At 38.6% G+C, this 16,281-nt stretch overlaps 1 protein-coding gene across 1 annotated transcript in view; it reads left to right on the forward strand.

The window, feature by feature from the left end:
* Positions 1–1,472: 1,472 nt before the first annotated feature.
* Positions 1,473–16,281, forward strand: part of ltk (leukocyte receptor tyrosine kinase) — a 31,061-nt gene continuing 16,252 nt past the window's right edge. The window contains exons 1-14 of the mRNA XM_062440875.1: positions 1,473–1,482; positions 1,770–1,868; positions 3,337–3,486; positions 3,755–3,983; positions 6,759–6,898; positions 9,711–9,860; positions 10,543–10,643; positions 10,765–10,925; positions 11,360–11,454; positions 12,930–13,001; positions 13,374–13,548; positions 14,643–14,793; positions 14,991–15,119; positions 15,424–15,580. Of these exons, the coding sequence (XP_062296859.1) occupies positions 1,473–1,482; positions 1,770–1,868; positions 3,337–3,486; positions 3,755–3,983; positions 6,759–6,898; positions 9,711–9,860; positions 10,543–10,643; positions 10,765–10,925; positions 11,360–11,454; positions 12,930–13,001; positions 13,374–13,548; positions 14,643–14,793; positions 14,991–15,119; positions 15,424–15,580 (1,819 nt within the window). The remainder of the gene's footprint in view (positions 1,483–1,769; positions 1,869–3,336; positions 3,487–3,754; positions 3,984–6,758; positions 6,899–9,710; positions 9,861–10,542; positions 10,644–10,764; positions 10,926–11,359; positions 11,455–12,929; positions 13,002–13,373; positions 13,549–14,642; positions 14,794–14,990; positions 15,120–15,423; positions 15,581–16,281) is intronic.

Genomic DNA, 16,281 nt, shown 5'->3' on the forward strand with positions numbered 1-16,281 from the left:
ACCTCACAGAGTCCAGAGTCACTATAGACTTCTTTTGCTTTTGTTTTGTTAAGGCTGAGAAGTCTACAGATCTTCATGTCAGGCTGCATTCGGCCCAGTCCAATTCAAGGGTTAGCCTGCACCCTTAGAAGCAAAATTGTATAAATGCATTAAAAAAATATCCACAAAGTACTGGTGTTGCTCATACAACTTTCCTTGAGTGCATGATAATAACTGAAAGAGGTTTAATCAGGGTTTTTTTTTTTTTATCGACTTAGTGCTTCTCTCATCTGCATTATGACGGCTGGACAGTATGACAACACTGTTTAGACAGATTTAAGTGAGTAAATCAAACTGAACCAGTAAAAGTGAATGTAAAAATATCTTATCACTGAGCCATCATACTGCCCAGCTATTAATCCATATGCTATTATTTTTGATTGTAAGGTTGATTATCATATATAACAGTGAATTTCTAAATGCAAATCTTCATCTGTGAGAGTTACAATAATCAGAAACTCCATCAAATATATTATGAGGACATTTGTGCATAATAAGCTGCAGAGTGAGCACTTAGTAGGAAGGGCATCAAATGATGCACAATACAGAGCTGGTAAATTGCCTCCATATTGCCTCATCTAATGCACTGGGAGGTTAGTCATAAAGTGCCACATTGAAGGAATTTCAATCATGTTGAGTATCTTGCTTGTTACTGATGGTTTAAAGGATTCTGTTTGTTGACAATTAAGCCTAATAAATCTATTTTCATGTATTCAAGACAAGGTATACGTGACCGTGTTGGTGTTTTAAAAAAAGCTTTTAAAACTAATTTCTTCCCTTTTCCATGTATAGATGATAGTAGGTTAAGTTGTGCCAGACCCTGCTTGGTCCTTTTACAGGTTTAGTCACAACAAAACTGAGTGAGATAGAGAGTAAGTAATTCAATTTGAATTTTTAGGGATGCACCGAGCCAACATTTTCAGTCCCGCTACCAATACTTTGGCTTTGGGTATCGGCCTGTTTAATTATTAAGCTGTATGCCTCACTGTGCTGAAGAGACTAAGATCATTCTTTTATGAGTAAGACAAAAATAGGCTTGACTTAAATATTGCTTTCCTAACTTTGCAAAATTATTTACTTTTTACTTAAATAATGGTATCTGATTTGCATTGTCACTGATACCTGATCTTGCTGTTTGAGTCAGTATTGGACTGATATCAGTATTGGTATTGGTGCATCTCTATTAATTGTATTGTTCATCTCACTTTAAAACTATTTCAAACTGTTAAACCGTATTACAAAGTACTCATGAAACTTTTATTTCAACATTTCTCTATTCCAGCCATTATCTGTACTCGCTTTATCCATTTGCAGGACATGCTTAATATGAGGTTATACCAGCTCACATTAGGTAGGAGGCAGAGTACACCCTGTACAGGCTGCCAGTCTATCACATGGCTGACACATTTAGACTGACAGTCACGCTCACAATCATGCCAGTTGGCAAGTTAGAGTTGGTCGTAACTTCTTTGGACATGTCTTTTCATTCTCTCAATTTGCATATTCTCCATGAACTGTAGTTTGCATCATTGTTACCTGCTGAGTCAGGCCAGTGTGGGCATGTGTACAATGATTGTGGTCAGTGCAATGTGGAGTTGCATTTACAACTTAAACACGATGACCATGAAATACATTGTGCAACTGCTTGAAACGCCATAGATTTGACCTGCCTTCAAGAGCAAAAAGAGAAACCTCTCTTCCTCTGTCTCTCTGTGTTTGTCTCTCCTCAGTCAGCAGTACCTGCAACGCTCTTTTGGACAGATTTCTGGAGGAGAACTTCTCAGACCAGCTGTTTCCTCATCACTTGGACTCAGATCATGACAGCCAAAGTAAGAGTTACTGATGCTCTGCACACACACAAACACATAATAAGCATTACCTTGATCATTGTCATCATTTCACTTGTAATGATTACCTGCATCAACATACACAGTCTGATCTGATTGGCTTGGTTGGAAAACACAACTAAAACAGAGAAACTGAGATAGTGTATAGTGCACATATACAGCATATAAAAGCTTGAAATCTGTTTAAAGGTCAATAATGACAATGTAGCTAATCATCATAAGAAAATTGACCTTTCAGAAATGAAAAATACTCCATGTGCATTTCAGGTACAAGTTTAAGTTGAGGTTTAACAACACAGGTTGTTAGATTGTGAAATTGAAATAACAAAGTAGCACACAAGCAGCATGCTGACACCAGTGAAACTCTTTGGCAGTGAAAAAGAAAGGCTGCCACATTTTTGGGTCATTTCTGATCAAAGGAAGCTTATTTTTAGTTGATTTATGAGAGAAAGAAATGAAAGTGGGTTTCAAAAGAAATAATGATTTAATAATGCGCCTCATATTTCTGTCCTTTTATCCCCAGAGGGATTCTTATGGCTGTTTGCCATATTAGCTGTAAAGGCAGTTTCCTCTCCAGCCATCACATGATGTCTTGCACGCCTCCTCCTTTCTCATCCTGTTAATCATTCCATCTAAAGCAGACAGACACACAATCACTCAAAATGAACAAAGGGTCTGCCTGTTTGGCTGTTACATTTCAATTAAATTTAGATGAAAATTAGGCCATGGACCAAGGACTTGGAAGTCCCTGGTGAGTCCAGGACTTTTAAAAGCATTATTTAGCCAACAGATTATTTAAGCATTATTAGTGTGGACTACTACACTCACATGAAAAAAATGCATCTGGCATCCATGATCGTCTATCCCTCTGTGTGTTTTGAAGCATGGACATTTCTGAACATTTTTACGGGTTATTAAATGCTACATGTAGCAAGTTTTGCTGGACTGGTGGACAGCCTCGTGTATTTACTGTTTGCTGGATGTTTTGTGATCTCAGAAAAACAGCTTGTGATTGTTGTTGAAATCATAAGATATATTTCTCGTGACCCAAAAAAAACAAGCCAAAAACATCATCTTCAAAATCAGTTTTGGCTTGTTTTTGGGGAATCACGGATGCTGTTTGTTCGCTCCAAAGTTTTGTTGACTAGTTGGCTTTGAAAATTCAATATTTATTCTGTTGTTTTTTTTAAATTAGTTAACAGCAGGCAAATACAATTTGACAATATATGAAAGTCAAGAGGATATAAACATTGTTTTGGCTGCTGTAAGTCGGGTAGGTTTCATAGTTACATTTTTTCTTTTTTTCCTGCCTCAAGAATTCATGCATTGTGTAAATAACACTTTCATAAATCTCTGTGATTTCTTTATGTGTTTTATTTTATTTATTTATTTTTTTTTTTAAATGTCCACATCTTTGAATATTTACTAGTCTTTTCTTTATGTCTTGCAGTTAACTCCTGTGATTTTGAGTCTGTGTGCCTCTGGACGTTATCAAATCACAGCCACCACAATGACTGGTCTGTGGTGTCTCCAAAGCAACCAGAAAACGCACAGGCTGGGATGATGCCTGTCACCGACCACTCAGTGGGAAGCTCTGACGGTAACAGTGCAGAGACTCACTGAACTTCAACTTAATGAGTGCTTCAGGATACTGCTCATGCTTTTTTCATTTGTAAAACACTTTTCAGACTTCTGTTTGGGCAGTTTACATGAAGCTCTTCTGAATTTGTGGTTGATATATTCTAATGGAAAGTCTGAGATTTATCCCAATGTTGGACCATTAACCAAATGAATAAGGGGGGTGACATTATAATGAGGCTGCTATAAACCTGTCCAGCATGAAATTTCTACTCTGTTTCATCCCCTAGGGCACATACTTCTCTTAAGTTCCTCCCCTGCTGCTGAGGCTTCTGGGAGATGCGAGTACCACTTAACCAGCCCAGTGCTGACAGGAAGTGACCAGCACTGCATTTTGCATTTGGCTCTGTATGAAACCAGTCCAGCTGTGGGGAACCTCATGGTCCTGATCAAACCAGTTCTTTCAGGTTCAGCTGTTAAGTCTGTGGGCCTCAACCACAGGGGACGAGATGAACGCAGGTCAGCAAACACACTCACTGCTGTTTGTGCACAATAATTATATATTTAATAGTGTACGTACTGTATTCTTTATGCAGCACAACATGCCAATTTAATTACTGTCAAAAAGCAAAACCCTGCATCTTCACTGATTGAAGTGCTTGTCAAGTTGAGGTACAGCCTGTAAAATGAATGAAAGGGAGCTTAGATTCTGCTGCATTGAAAGGCGACACAGGCTTTCAGGCAGAGCAAGGGCACAGAAACTAATACCTTTTACTTCTCTTGTACTGAAGTTATATGAAGAAAATTTGTCTTACCTGCCATGTGGGACAAAACTGGAGAATTGTGACCATGTGGGGACAGCAGCCCCCTGAATATTGTTTGGGAAATGTGCACTTGCATTTCCTATTGATCTAATGCTGAAGCACAGCCATCTTTAGAGCAGCTAAAAGCATTCTTGTCTCTAGATGCAGACTCTGGAAATGAATTTTTATATAATTGGTCAGGACAGAAGAGGGATGGATGGGCATAAGCAATACGTTTGTACATTGGCTTTGTTAATGTCTCTGCAGTAATGGACTGGGCAATTCCATTATGCGTCGCACACAGATAGTGGTTTCATTTATTCAGCCCACTGTTTATCCCTTACTAACCTGTAGATTTAACTTGTGGATGTACTCCATTTAAAGCACAGTTCCCATCTGATGTGAAGCAGCTCTTACTGGAGTGATGTGTGTGTTGCACTGTGACGTTTCACCTGGACTGACTGTTCTCAGAAGCCAGCATCTATCCTAATCTAATGATTTTCCAGCAAAACAAAGGCTTAATGGCCAAAGAAATGGCCCATAGATTATGTGCATTATCTTCCTTTTACAATATGCACCTTATAGCGAGACATTACTCACCCACTCTACTAAATGTACAGTATGTTTGAAGCGGCGAGTTACAAGAATAACATGTGTGTATTTTTTCGAAATGGGTTCTGAGAAGTTCAATTGTAATGTGAAGTTAAGCTTAATGAAAGCGCCATCAGCATGTCACCAGGGTGACAAAAAAGGCTCATCTTTACTCAGTGATGGTGGCTGTAATCACACTTTTGCAAGAGCAGATATACTGCATGTGCTCTGCTTTGCACAAGTTGTGGCATGAAAATGGTGTCATGTGTGAGCCAAAAATAATATGATGAGGTGACAGATGGAATATGTATTAAATGCACTCTGTGGAGTTTTTTTTTCTTCTTCTTTTTGTTTCAAGCAACACTCTAGAGAAATATAAAAGAGGTAAAAGATGAAGGTTATAAATTCATATCAACAATGTAGGTTTCAAAAAAAGCCAAGCATTTGTAAATGTTTCATGAGGTAATAAATTTACTCAACATGTTGTTAGGCCTACAGGAGGCATTTTGAAAAGTGTTGCATGTTTAAACAAAGTGTTTGTTAATAATAAAAAAATCCTCAAGGCAACCATTATACCTAGTTTCATTGAGCCTGACATTGACAATGCTGATTATAAACGGTCTTAGTTAACTCTGGGTTTTTCTGATGAGCTATGAGTGCATTCACATGAAGGAGACAGTGCTCTTAATTACATGTGACATCATCAGAATTAGGGGCTGAGTAATTAATATGATATGAGATGAAACATTGATGCCCGCTGGGACATTTGGTTATTGCACCAGCAGAAAATGATATTTAGTAAAGGGAAATGCATTCAGTGTAATCACACAACCAAGAATAATATTCAAACCTTAAAAGTTAAAGCTGTAAATAGATGTCAGATCCATCACATATGTCGGACATATTTATATGTTCAGTAGTAAGCTATAGAGTGAGGGTTTGGTTGTTTTTTTTTGGTTTTTTGTCTCATTTTATCTCACACTTAAAAAGTAATTTCTCTCTCTGCTGCAAAAGCAGAAAGGAGCAAAGAGAAGAAAAGTTAGTTAATGTCTTATGAGTCAGTCTTGGTGTGGATTTATTTTACGCTAATAAAACACAACAGTTGGTTTACTATTTTATTTCCAATTATCATCACAAAATTGTCTCATTGACACTGCTAGCCTGTCATGACCACATAAAACCCTAAAATGTAGCTTTTTATTATTTTTTTAGTTTAGATATTTTCTTTGCTATATCACTATTGTAAACTCAGTCATTTTGTCCATGTCAGGATCCTGTAGGAATTCCGACTGCAATATTTCCACTTCAAATGTCACAAACTTTGGCTTCGAGAGGCACTTTTGTGTAATTAGTTTAAACAGATTATAAGGAAACTTGCAAATAAAGTGAAATCTGCCCTAAATCACTTTGGGCTTATCCAGTCTGTCTAAACAGATAAGAGCTGGGGCACACTTTTTTCCTTTTAGATCTGTTATGAGCATGGAAAATGTAGAAAATATGGGTTTTTTCTGTTTCACCAATAATTTCATGATAAAACATAAGTATCATGATAACTCCCATCAAGTTTGGAGAGCTGCAACTGACATCCACAGTAACCTTTTTGTTTTTCAGTTTGCTAATGACATCAGCTAATATTATTAACCATGTTAGCTCAGTGATTGACAGCAGGTGACTGTGGTTGCCTAGTGACAGCAAAAAGGATGCTGCCGGTACATCTGCCTGTGCAGGTTTTTATGAAATTCTCTAACTAACTGCTGGAACATAGATGTTTACTCACCCTTTTTAATACAGTGCCTTTAAATGTGTCCATACGAGCCAAACGCACCATTAAAGATAAACGTTTAAAAATGAAGAAAGGTATGAATTCCTACACATACTTTTTTGTAATTGGTTGATGCAGGTCTGAATGGGAAATTCTGGAGACTGTGATTGGCCAGGTGGATGAGCCCTTTCAGGTTACTCTACTCTACACTTCCTGTTTGGGTGAAGACAAAGCCACTGTGGCTCTGGACTCTCTGGAGCTCATAGACTGTGAACCAGGTGAGTTCATTTTGTCCTCTGGAGCTATAATTTACAGATTGCTTTCAAAACTAAACACTGTAGTGTTTTTTTTTTTTTTTTCTTTCAGTTAAGCACCTTTTACCAAAAAGGAGGAACCAGCTATGCAGTTGAAACCTGCTGGTTCACAGTGGTACATTTGGGACCATCTGGTTTAGATACCAGATAAGTCAATCATTAAGATTTCCAAAAAAGGTGAACATGCTGGGAGTAGGGGCTTTGTGGCTATGTTCAATATTTGTACAGCCTTACAAGGCTGCCTTCATTAAAGCTCTGGTTGATTCTGAAGAAAGCCTTTAGCCAACAACTGTCTTAAAGTCTGGCATTGACAGACAGTAAGGGAATACAATATGTAAGCCTCTATTGTCCAGGGGTGGGCCATGAATACTGCACAGTGCCATTATTTTGTGCTTGCAGTTCAGAAACTTGCAAGCATGAAGGATTTTATCTTGTCTACCTCTCCAGTGTAAACTTACGCTAAATGGAAAACTGCTCACAGCCTCATACACATAAGCAAGCTGACATGCAAGTTGCCCTGGACTTTCATTTAGAATCATGTGTTGAAATGATTTGATGTTCATTTGGAAAGCTGTAGGAGTGTGACGAAGCTTGCATTAATTGATGTTGTTGTGTGTATGTTAGCATGACCCATACACCGGATTAAAGAATTATCCTTTCATACTACAAGTATTGCTAGAATTGTGACATGAGAGTGCTACTGATCTGCTCATGTAACTTTCTGCCAAGATGCAAATAAGCATATTTCCCAAAATGTCTAACTATTCCTTTTAAAGAGACATCTCTTCAGGGTTGAATTACTTCTAAATATGGAAGAATGTATTTTGATGGGTTAGAGTTGGTTCTCTATAATATAAAGGATGTTTGTTGTACGATGACTGAATGCAGAACACCAGGACATCGAGCTGGATGTGGATTGTGGGAAATCTTTCCACTGTGAAAACTCAGGAGGCTGCATCGACCAGAGCCAAGTGTGTAATTTCCACACTGACTGTCCTTTAGGAGAGGACGAAGGCTTCATCTGTGGTGAGGTTTTTCTTATCCTTCTAAAGCATTTACTAAAATGCAGCAAAAGATACTGCTTTGAGTAAAATCAAGGTTGTGAATTTTCCAAAATAATCACTTAAAGATGCACTTTCACAGTTGGCTTTAGGTTCTGAGATTGGGGGTGGAAGAATTATGTGAAAAAACGATAAACTGTGAATGAGTTAGTGCTTTAGTTTGTGTGTTTGTGGGTGGAGAGTTAAGTGACACCAGCATACAGTGCAGCAGCCCTACAGCAGAATGAATGGGTACTGATAGGGCTGTTATCCATTTGCATTAGCATTAATTTGACGTTTAAATCCATGATAAATTGCTAATCCTTTGACCCTAGGTACCAGATTATTCAACTAACCAAGGGCCTCTGTTGCCTATCTATTTATTTAAAGCAGAAAGTAACAATTCTATTAGTGTCTCGTTAGCTGGAAATGGATATCCTCCATTTTCTGACCAACCATGCTTAAATGTCCAAGTATTAGATATTTAACAGTGTATTATGCTCATGGATTTATTAATGTTTTGAAATCCCAGATTTGAAAAATATGCTGCGTTTTTAAACAATCAATCAGTATCCTTCCATTTAGTCCCACTTCACTGTCTCAAACATGAAAGGCTTTCTGCCATTTCTTTGAAAACATTGATGTGCAGAAAAACACTTCAGCACATAGAGAATCAAAAGCCTCGCTTCATTTAGTAATGAAATCAATGCATGGGGGAAGCTGTGTCACAATGGTGGTGTAATTTCTTCAATGACCTACCTACTATGAGTGCTATTTTATAAATGCCTTTTAGTCATCTTATCTGAGATCCGATGAAAAAAATTCACCTGTTTTGGATGTTATCACTTGATTGAATGGGCATTATTAGTAGTTATTAGCAAAAGAAAATCATGATTTGGGTTAAAATGATCACCTGAAATATGGTTAAACATGGCAAATGTAAAATGTGGTAACATTGTCAGGTTAAACTGCAGTAAAATGAAGTGAAAATGGTGCAACAGTGGTCTTGAACTATCATCTCTTGCTTGCAACTCCATCCATAATTCATTCATAATTGCTGCGGCTGCTAGATGACATCTGTGACTCGAAGGGGCCATCTACCTTACCAACAGATGATAATGCCCTTCTGAACCTACTACTAGGTGTAGCAGGCCCCTTCTAACTCTTATTTATGAGGGTGATAACCATTGATAATGTCCATTCAATCAATTGCTAACATTCAAAGTAGGTGAACATTTTTTATTTGTTTATTAAAATGAAAAAATTGATACCATTCTCATGTCATCAGGTGAACTAGTTTAGTATAAAGACTGGAAGTAGAGGGAAGCCTCACTAAAGTTAAAAATATGCCTACACCTCAAGTTAGCCTGCTAAGCTAGACTATCTAGTTCCCAGCTCCGGATCCATGCTTAACCAGTGGTGGAAGAAGTGAAGTACTCAAATCTTTTACTTAAGTATCGGTACCATTGCAACAATGTAAAAACACACCATCACAAGTAAAAGCCCTGCATGAAAAATCCTACTTCAGTAAAAGTGCATAAATATTAGCAGTAGTACATGAGCTATCTTTCATAGACAAAATAGATATTGATTGTCATTTTACACAATCAAAAATATGGTACCTGTTTTGTTTCCTTGTGTTTTATGAGGCGATTAGGATTTTAGGGGAAGTGATGGACTTCTTAACAGCTTAGATCACTGTTTCAATAAAATGCAATAATTTGCATCTTCCGTAGGTGCTCTTCCATTTGGCTCACACTGCTCATTTGAATGGGATGTTTGTGGTTGGTCTGTGTCCAACCAGCGCTCGGCATGGAGGAGGGTCGCTGGAGACAAACTCTTGGAGAACGAAGACATGCAAGGTGTCACTCTGCAGAGTACACCAGGTTAGAAGTGTGTGTGTGTGTGTGTGTGTGTGTGTGTGTGTGTGTGTGTGTGTGTGTGTGTGTGTGTGTGTATGTGTATGTGTATGTGTATGTGTATGTGTATGTGTATGTGTATGTGTATGTGTATGTGTATGCGCAGTACTGCATGTGTGAAATAAGCATATTAACATTTCACACCCTTATTATATTTATAGTTTGTGCTTGTGTATCTCTTCTCTTGCCTTCTCATGATGTTACATTAATGTAGTGTGGAGAGATGAAAGTTAAAAACTCAATATTTAACCAATTTCTGTCCACAAATCTCACATTTCTAAGTGTCAAAACACATCAAACAGGCATTACATTCATTGTTCTTTCTAGACCCAGCTAATAATAGATATGCCTATGTGAGATTACTACCATATGAAGTTGCACCACAGGACCTTGAAGAGATCATATGGATTGTTTAAATCCAGCTGCAGAACATATTTGTGCTAGCAGAGCTAAAATGGGTTTATATTTAACCCTTTCCTACTAACTGCTTTCATCCGTTTGAGCACAGTCCCAATGTATGAGTTCAACCACAACTACATCATAAACTATTCAAACTATTCATCTATGTCTGATATTGTTTTCTTGGCAATCCATTGTACGGTATGACCCATTAAACATTTTGCTGTCATATTTATTGTGCACTCCACAGGGCACTTCCTGTTTCTGCAGGTGAGGGAGAGTAATTCCCTTCGAGAAGCGTCCATTCGGAGCTCTTCTTTCCCTCCTCCAGTCTCCACTAATGCCTGCCAGGTCAGTTATATAGCAGCTGAATAATTGTTTTATGTATTTGTAATGCCCCTGTGAGGCTTTTCTTCAACTAAATATTTTGCCAGTATCTAACTTTTTGCTGAAATTGTGCTTATTTGTGCAGATGCGTTTTTCTCTGTACCTGTTTGGAGACTTTAATGGTTCATTGTTGGTGGCTATAGAAGAGAATAAGAGTGCCACCACGCCATTGGTCTGGGAGCGAAATGGTCAATGGACGGATGACTGGGAAGATGTTGCCCTGCAGCTGACCGGCCTTCATAATGAGTACGTAATAGGAAAACGAAAAGAGTAGAGGAGCAGACAATTACTGTATGTAACACTTATGCAAGTCAGAAACGGTCTCTTGTGCCTTTAAAAAAAAGTTATTGTTCAACATTACTTACATGTTATCACACTGTGTTGCTCAGAAACATCAGATACATCTTTTATTTTCCTGTTCTCAAGCAACAATTTTACAATCATGGTTATGAGGTCGAGGATGAATACATGTTTTAGATTTGATGGGAAACAAGAAAATTGCTGCTTCCATCTAAAATATGTGTAATCATTTTGAGACACTTTGGAGATTTGGCCCACTGTCCTCCACGCGTTATTTTTACAGATCTTTGTAGGATTTATCTGTTTGCATGAGACAGAAGTAGACATGAAGACAAAACTATGATTCACTGAATACACAAATGGCATGTGCTTTGTTCCAGGTTCCATGTTAAGGTGACAGCAGTGTGGGGACAAGGCTCCAATGCCGATATCGCTCTTGATGATATCGCAATTGGAGCAGCCTGCTTTGACACAGGTAAGCCCTGCTTACGTGTCACCATGATATGTTTGACAGTTAATGGCTTTTTGGTCAGTTACTGTAAGAAAAGAAGTCTCTTTGGCCACCTCAGTTTTATGAGGTAAGTAAGAGGTCACACTAGTTGTAAAGTGAATGACATAGCAAAGTGAGAAGGGCACACAATAGCAAAACATTGATCGAGTTTATGCTTTCCGTCACTTCATTCTGATGTGCAATGTTGTGGTGGGGTAGTTGAATCTAGTTCCACCTCCAGCAGCTACAACAGTAACATGCTGCTCTTACACTGATGCTTCAGTATTTATAATCTAATGATATATAATAATATATCAGTCAGATGGACCAAACCACTACTTTTACTACTTTACTGTAATACTTTAACTACATCAAGCTGCTAATACTTAAGTACTTTTCCTTAAGTAGGACTTTTCATGCAGGACTTTTACTTGTAATGGAGCATTTTTACATTGCTGTATTGGTATTTAATTAAAGGAATACTTCCTCCACCGCTGGCTTGATAAATTATGAAATTCTATATCATTATCTCTGAATTTGTAGTGCTGTGTTTTTTCACCCCTCATTGCGTAAAATGATCTGCATGTATGCAGAGCTCTTGCTGAATGAAACAGAGAGCTGAGGAGCACAGGGATTCATTGAATGTAGAGACTGACTTAACTGATGACTGCTGTGTAACACTTAGAGCTGCAGCGGTTTGATGCCTCGTTTCTGTGACTGGTTGTGGCATGAGGATAACCGACATTAAATGCTTCGCTACAAACAAATGCATCACCACAACACTGCAGGAAGAATATGTGCCAACATTCCTGTGTCAGTGTCATTATGCAACTCTCACAGTTATGTGAAAGGACTTTTTAAGAACCCTTTTCTGCTCCACTGAAATGATGGATTTTAGTACAACGCTGATACACATGTGTGAATTGTAATTAAAGGGAAAAGTGTTTTTTGTTTGTGTGTGATTGAAAGGAAGGCTGGTTTTCAGTGAAAACCATGGTATATGGCCGTAGCTTAGTTCCAGTGGGGAAACAACATTTTCGTACTGACATCAGGGTCAATTCAATTCAACTGGAGTAACTTCAGCCAGCTTTAACTTATTTTGAACATTTATGTCCTCTCTCTGTTCTGGCTTACTCAAATTCAACAATGCTGAATTGGTTTATGGAAAGGGTCTGCTAAAGGGCCGTAGATCGAACCTCAGGTCTAGGGTTCGATAAAATTAGAACAAAACTAACCTCTAACAATCAACCTTTACATAACCTACATTTACTGAAACCAGTGATAAATGTAAAATAATTAAATACTCTTTTGTCTTTAGAAAGGCCACTCATTTTACTTTTGATCCATTGATCTATGTCGCTTACTGTCTGAATGTAATTTCTGCTCCAGTGACATTTCACTGGTGGATGAATGTGACTCCTTTTCTCTCATTCCTCCCACTTTTCTCTGCCTCTCCTCAGATCTCAACTCTTTCCTGCCCATGGCCGACTTGGAGGATTTCTTAAGCCCCCTTCCAGAGCCTTCAGCCTCAGGTAGTGTGCCTTGGATACCTTGTAAATGTCCAAAGCATCCCTTGTCTATCGTGTCATTTTTAATCAATTCTGCATGCAGAATTTACATACCATGTTATGAATTGCACACTCACAATTTCACTTGAAGCTTGACGCTTTATCTACCAAATCAACCGACCAGAAGCTTTTAATCCATTCTGCATTTAGCACTCACATACCAGGTTGTTCATGCAGTTTTCAGTGACTATCAAAAATACCTCATGTGTGTTTCTATGCTTCGATGTTCAGTTGTTGATCTTTATTGTGTGACATTCACAGAGCAGGGCTTATTTCTATGTATACTTTCTTCTGTGCACTCCCACAGTGTTTTTTCTTTTATCTCCTTTTTTCTAGAGGTTTCTTTGATGACGTGGTGGTTTAATTCATGTGGTGCCAGTGGACCCTATGGTCCGACCCAGGCCCAGTGTGATAGTACCTACAGGAACAAAAATGTCAGCGTCACTGTGGGGAAGGACGGCCCCTTGAAAGGAGTCCAAATATGGAGGGTCCCTGCTACTAACAGATACATGTAAGCAACAGGGGGCAGGTTAAAGTTACTCCTGTGGTCTGTTTACAGGTCTTGGGGTGTATAACTGCTTATATGAAAAAAGTTATATAGCATTTTGGGGCTTCATTGAGTCTGAGGAGTTTGAAAATGGGGAAAATCCAAAGATATGGAGTTAGAAAGTTAACAGATGTCAGGAGTCTATACCTCTTGCCTGAAGCTGCTTGAAGCTAGAAGTTCAAGGCTACATTAGCTACAACTAGCATATCACACCCAAATTATCATTAGTCATATTTCTATTATTATTATAATTTTTGTTGTTATTGTTACTGTGCCTCTCTAGACCTGCTCAATGTGGAAAGTGACTTATGACAACATTTGTTGTGATTTGGCGCTATGTAAATAAAAATTGAATTGAATTTCTGAACTGAACTCGCTGTATTGTGAGTACCATAGACTCCAGATTTTAACAAGGAAGAAAAGTATATCTGTGCCTGCTGCAACAAAAAAATGTCAGGAGTCCATTGGGAGTGCAATACTAAATCAGTGGAGTGCGTTTTTAACAGTAAGAGTTAATCTTTATGAGTGTCAACCATGACAATACTAACACGCAGATGTTTATACTGTTGTGTAACTCAGAGAGCTGGGCTTAGTGACAATTTAGAGGTGTGACTTCAAGCTTGGGGAATAAACTGTTCTGACCATGCTCTGTGTGTAACTGATTGTTGTCCTGCCAATTAAAGACTTAAAGCAATTTGATTGTCTTTGCAGAGCCAGTCGTGGGAGCTCATTATCACACTCACGACACAGGATGAGAGAACAGAAAAGTGGCAGGATTAATCATGGGATTTACAGGGTGTTAAATTACTCTGGTTATATTACACACAGCTGCAGTCTCTGGGAGTATCAACACAGAGCATCTTTTAGTCAAAGAAAATCTTTATAAAACCACAGGTGATTGTGTCTCCTGATTTGTGAGTCCTGATAGATGTCTCTAACTGTTTGCACTGTTTGCACTGCAGCCTATCTAGTATGATATATACTGTGGAGCCTGAGCCAGAGAGTAATTTCTTTCAATCACAGCATTAATCCCCTTGCGGTGCAATGACCTCCCTCAGGATCTCTGCCTATGGGGCTGCAGGAGGGAAAGGAGCCAAAAACCACAACAAACGCAACCACGGGGTCTTCATATCAGCCATATTTCCTCTGGAGAAAGGAGACATACTTTACATCTTGGTCGGCCACCAGGGAGAGGACGCGTGCCCAGGGGTGAGTAGTGTGAGCGTGAAGACAGTCTGGATGGATTCAGTGATGTGTTTGATGTCCTGGTGGGCTATCTTTTGCCAGAGAAAGCTGGAGAAAAGAGGTTGACCTACATAAAAAAATTTCTTGCCTGCTGAATTCATTTCTTTTTTGTGAAGAAGGCTTTTCTCTGAAGCTTGACTCTCTTTCTTCCCTTGGTGTAGAGAAATCCCCACACCCAGAAGATCTGCCTGGGAGAGTCGTCAGTGATTGAAGACGACCTCAGGGGAGAGGCGGGTGCAGAGTGGGCTGGGGGAGGAGGTGGAGGAGGGGGAGCTACTTACATCTATAAGGTGACACCAAACTTAAGTGTGTGTTGTTCCGACACCGTGTTACCTTACTGTGTGGCTGCACTTAGGCATCTGTAGGCATACTGAAACAATTCATCACTGTCTCATACTCTTTCAATCTCCAGTATATGTCCAATCTACATTTCTGAATCATGTTCAATTTGCTCTACTGCTGAGACTTCTGCTTTGTCAAAACTCTAATCCTCTTCCATTTGCAGTAAAGAACATATGCATGTGTAACACTGAGCACGTTCATAGTTGAAAAGGCCTCAAATGAATGAGATTAAATGTGATGCTTTCCTGCCAGATGGAGGGCAGTGAGCTGGTTCCCTTGCTGATTGCAGCTGGTGGTGGAGGAAATGCCTACCTGGAAGACCCAGAATCCAGTCTGGACCAGATACCACTGGAACAATACGAAAACAGTACCATGGCTCCCAGTACCAACGGTCAAACCGGCGCTGCAGGTAACATAATAGAAGTTACAGTGCTACCAATGCAAAGTACAAAAACATATTTTGTCAGTTACCTGTAGTGGTGTCTTGCTGTGCATATAGTTTCACTTTTATGTACCCAAATTCTATCTTTGAGATTACTCCTTCTTCACTAATACAACAGAGGTAAATGGAATCTTTTTTGTAGTGCTAACAGCACTGAAAAATTACTTCACAACATCTCTTTTCAGAGATATTTTTTATTTTGGAAGCACATAGCATGTGGTCAAAAGTTGTCAAAGGGACTACTTGTTCAATAAAAGTAGTTCTAATAAAAACTAACAGTGCAAAATGACATTAAATTAACCTCTTAAGCAGTAAACTGGACCTTGTTTTGTAGAGTATCTCTTGAGAACAGCAAATAATGATTATTGAAGACATGTATTTCAAGATGAAAACTGTGTTTATTCAGTACACTGTACATATAGTTTTAGTTTAGTTTTCACAGTACTTGAATCTTTTAAAACATCCCACTTCATTCTGACTTGAGGTTGAAGGCAACAGTTTTATATAAATGCTGCAAAAATGAGAAGAAATTTCATTTTTCATCTAAGAAGCATGAGTTATTGATGGTTACATAATAGTTACAAAACAATCTGAAAACATCTCCACTAGATCAACTGTTTTACTCACACTTGATGAAGTATGGACAACACAAAAGAAAGAACAAAACA

Source organism: Scomber scombrus, chromosome 19 (genome assembly GCF_963691925.1).
Source record: "Scomber scombrus chromosome 19, fScoSco1.1, whole genome shotgun sequence".
Classification (NCBI taxonomy): Eukaryota; Metazoa; Chordata; class Actinopteri; order Scombriformes; family Scombridae; genus Scomber; species Scomber scombrus.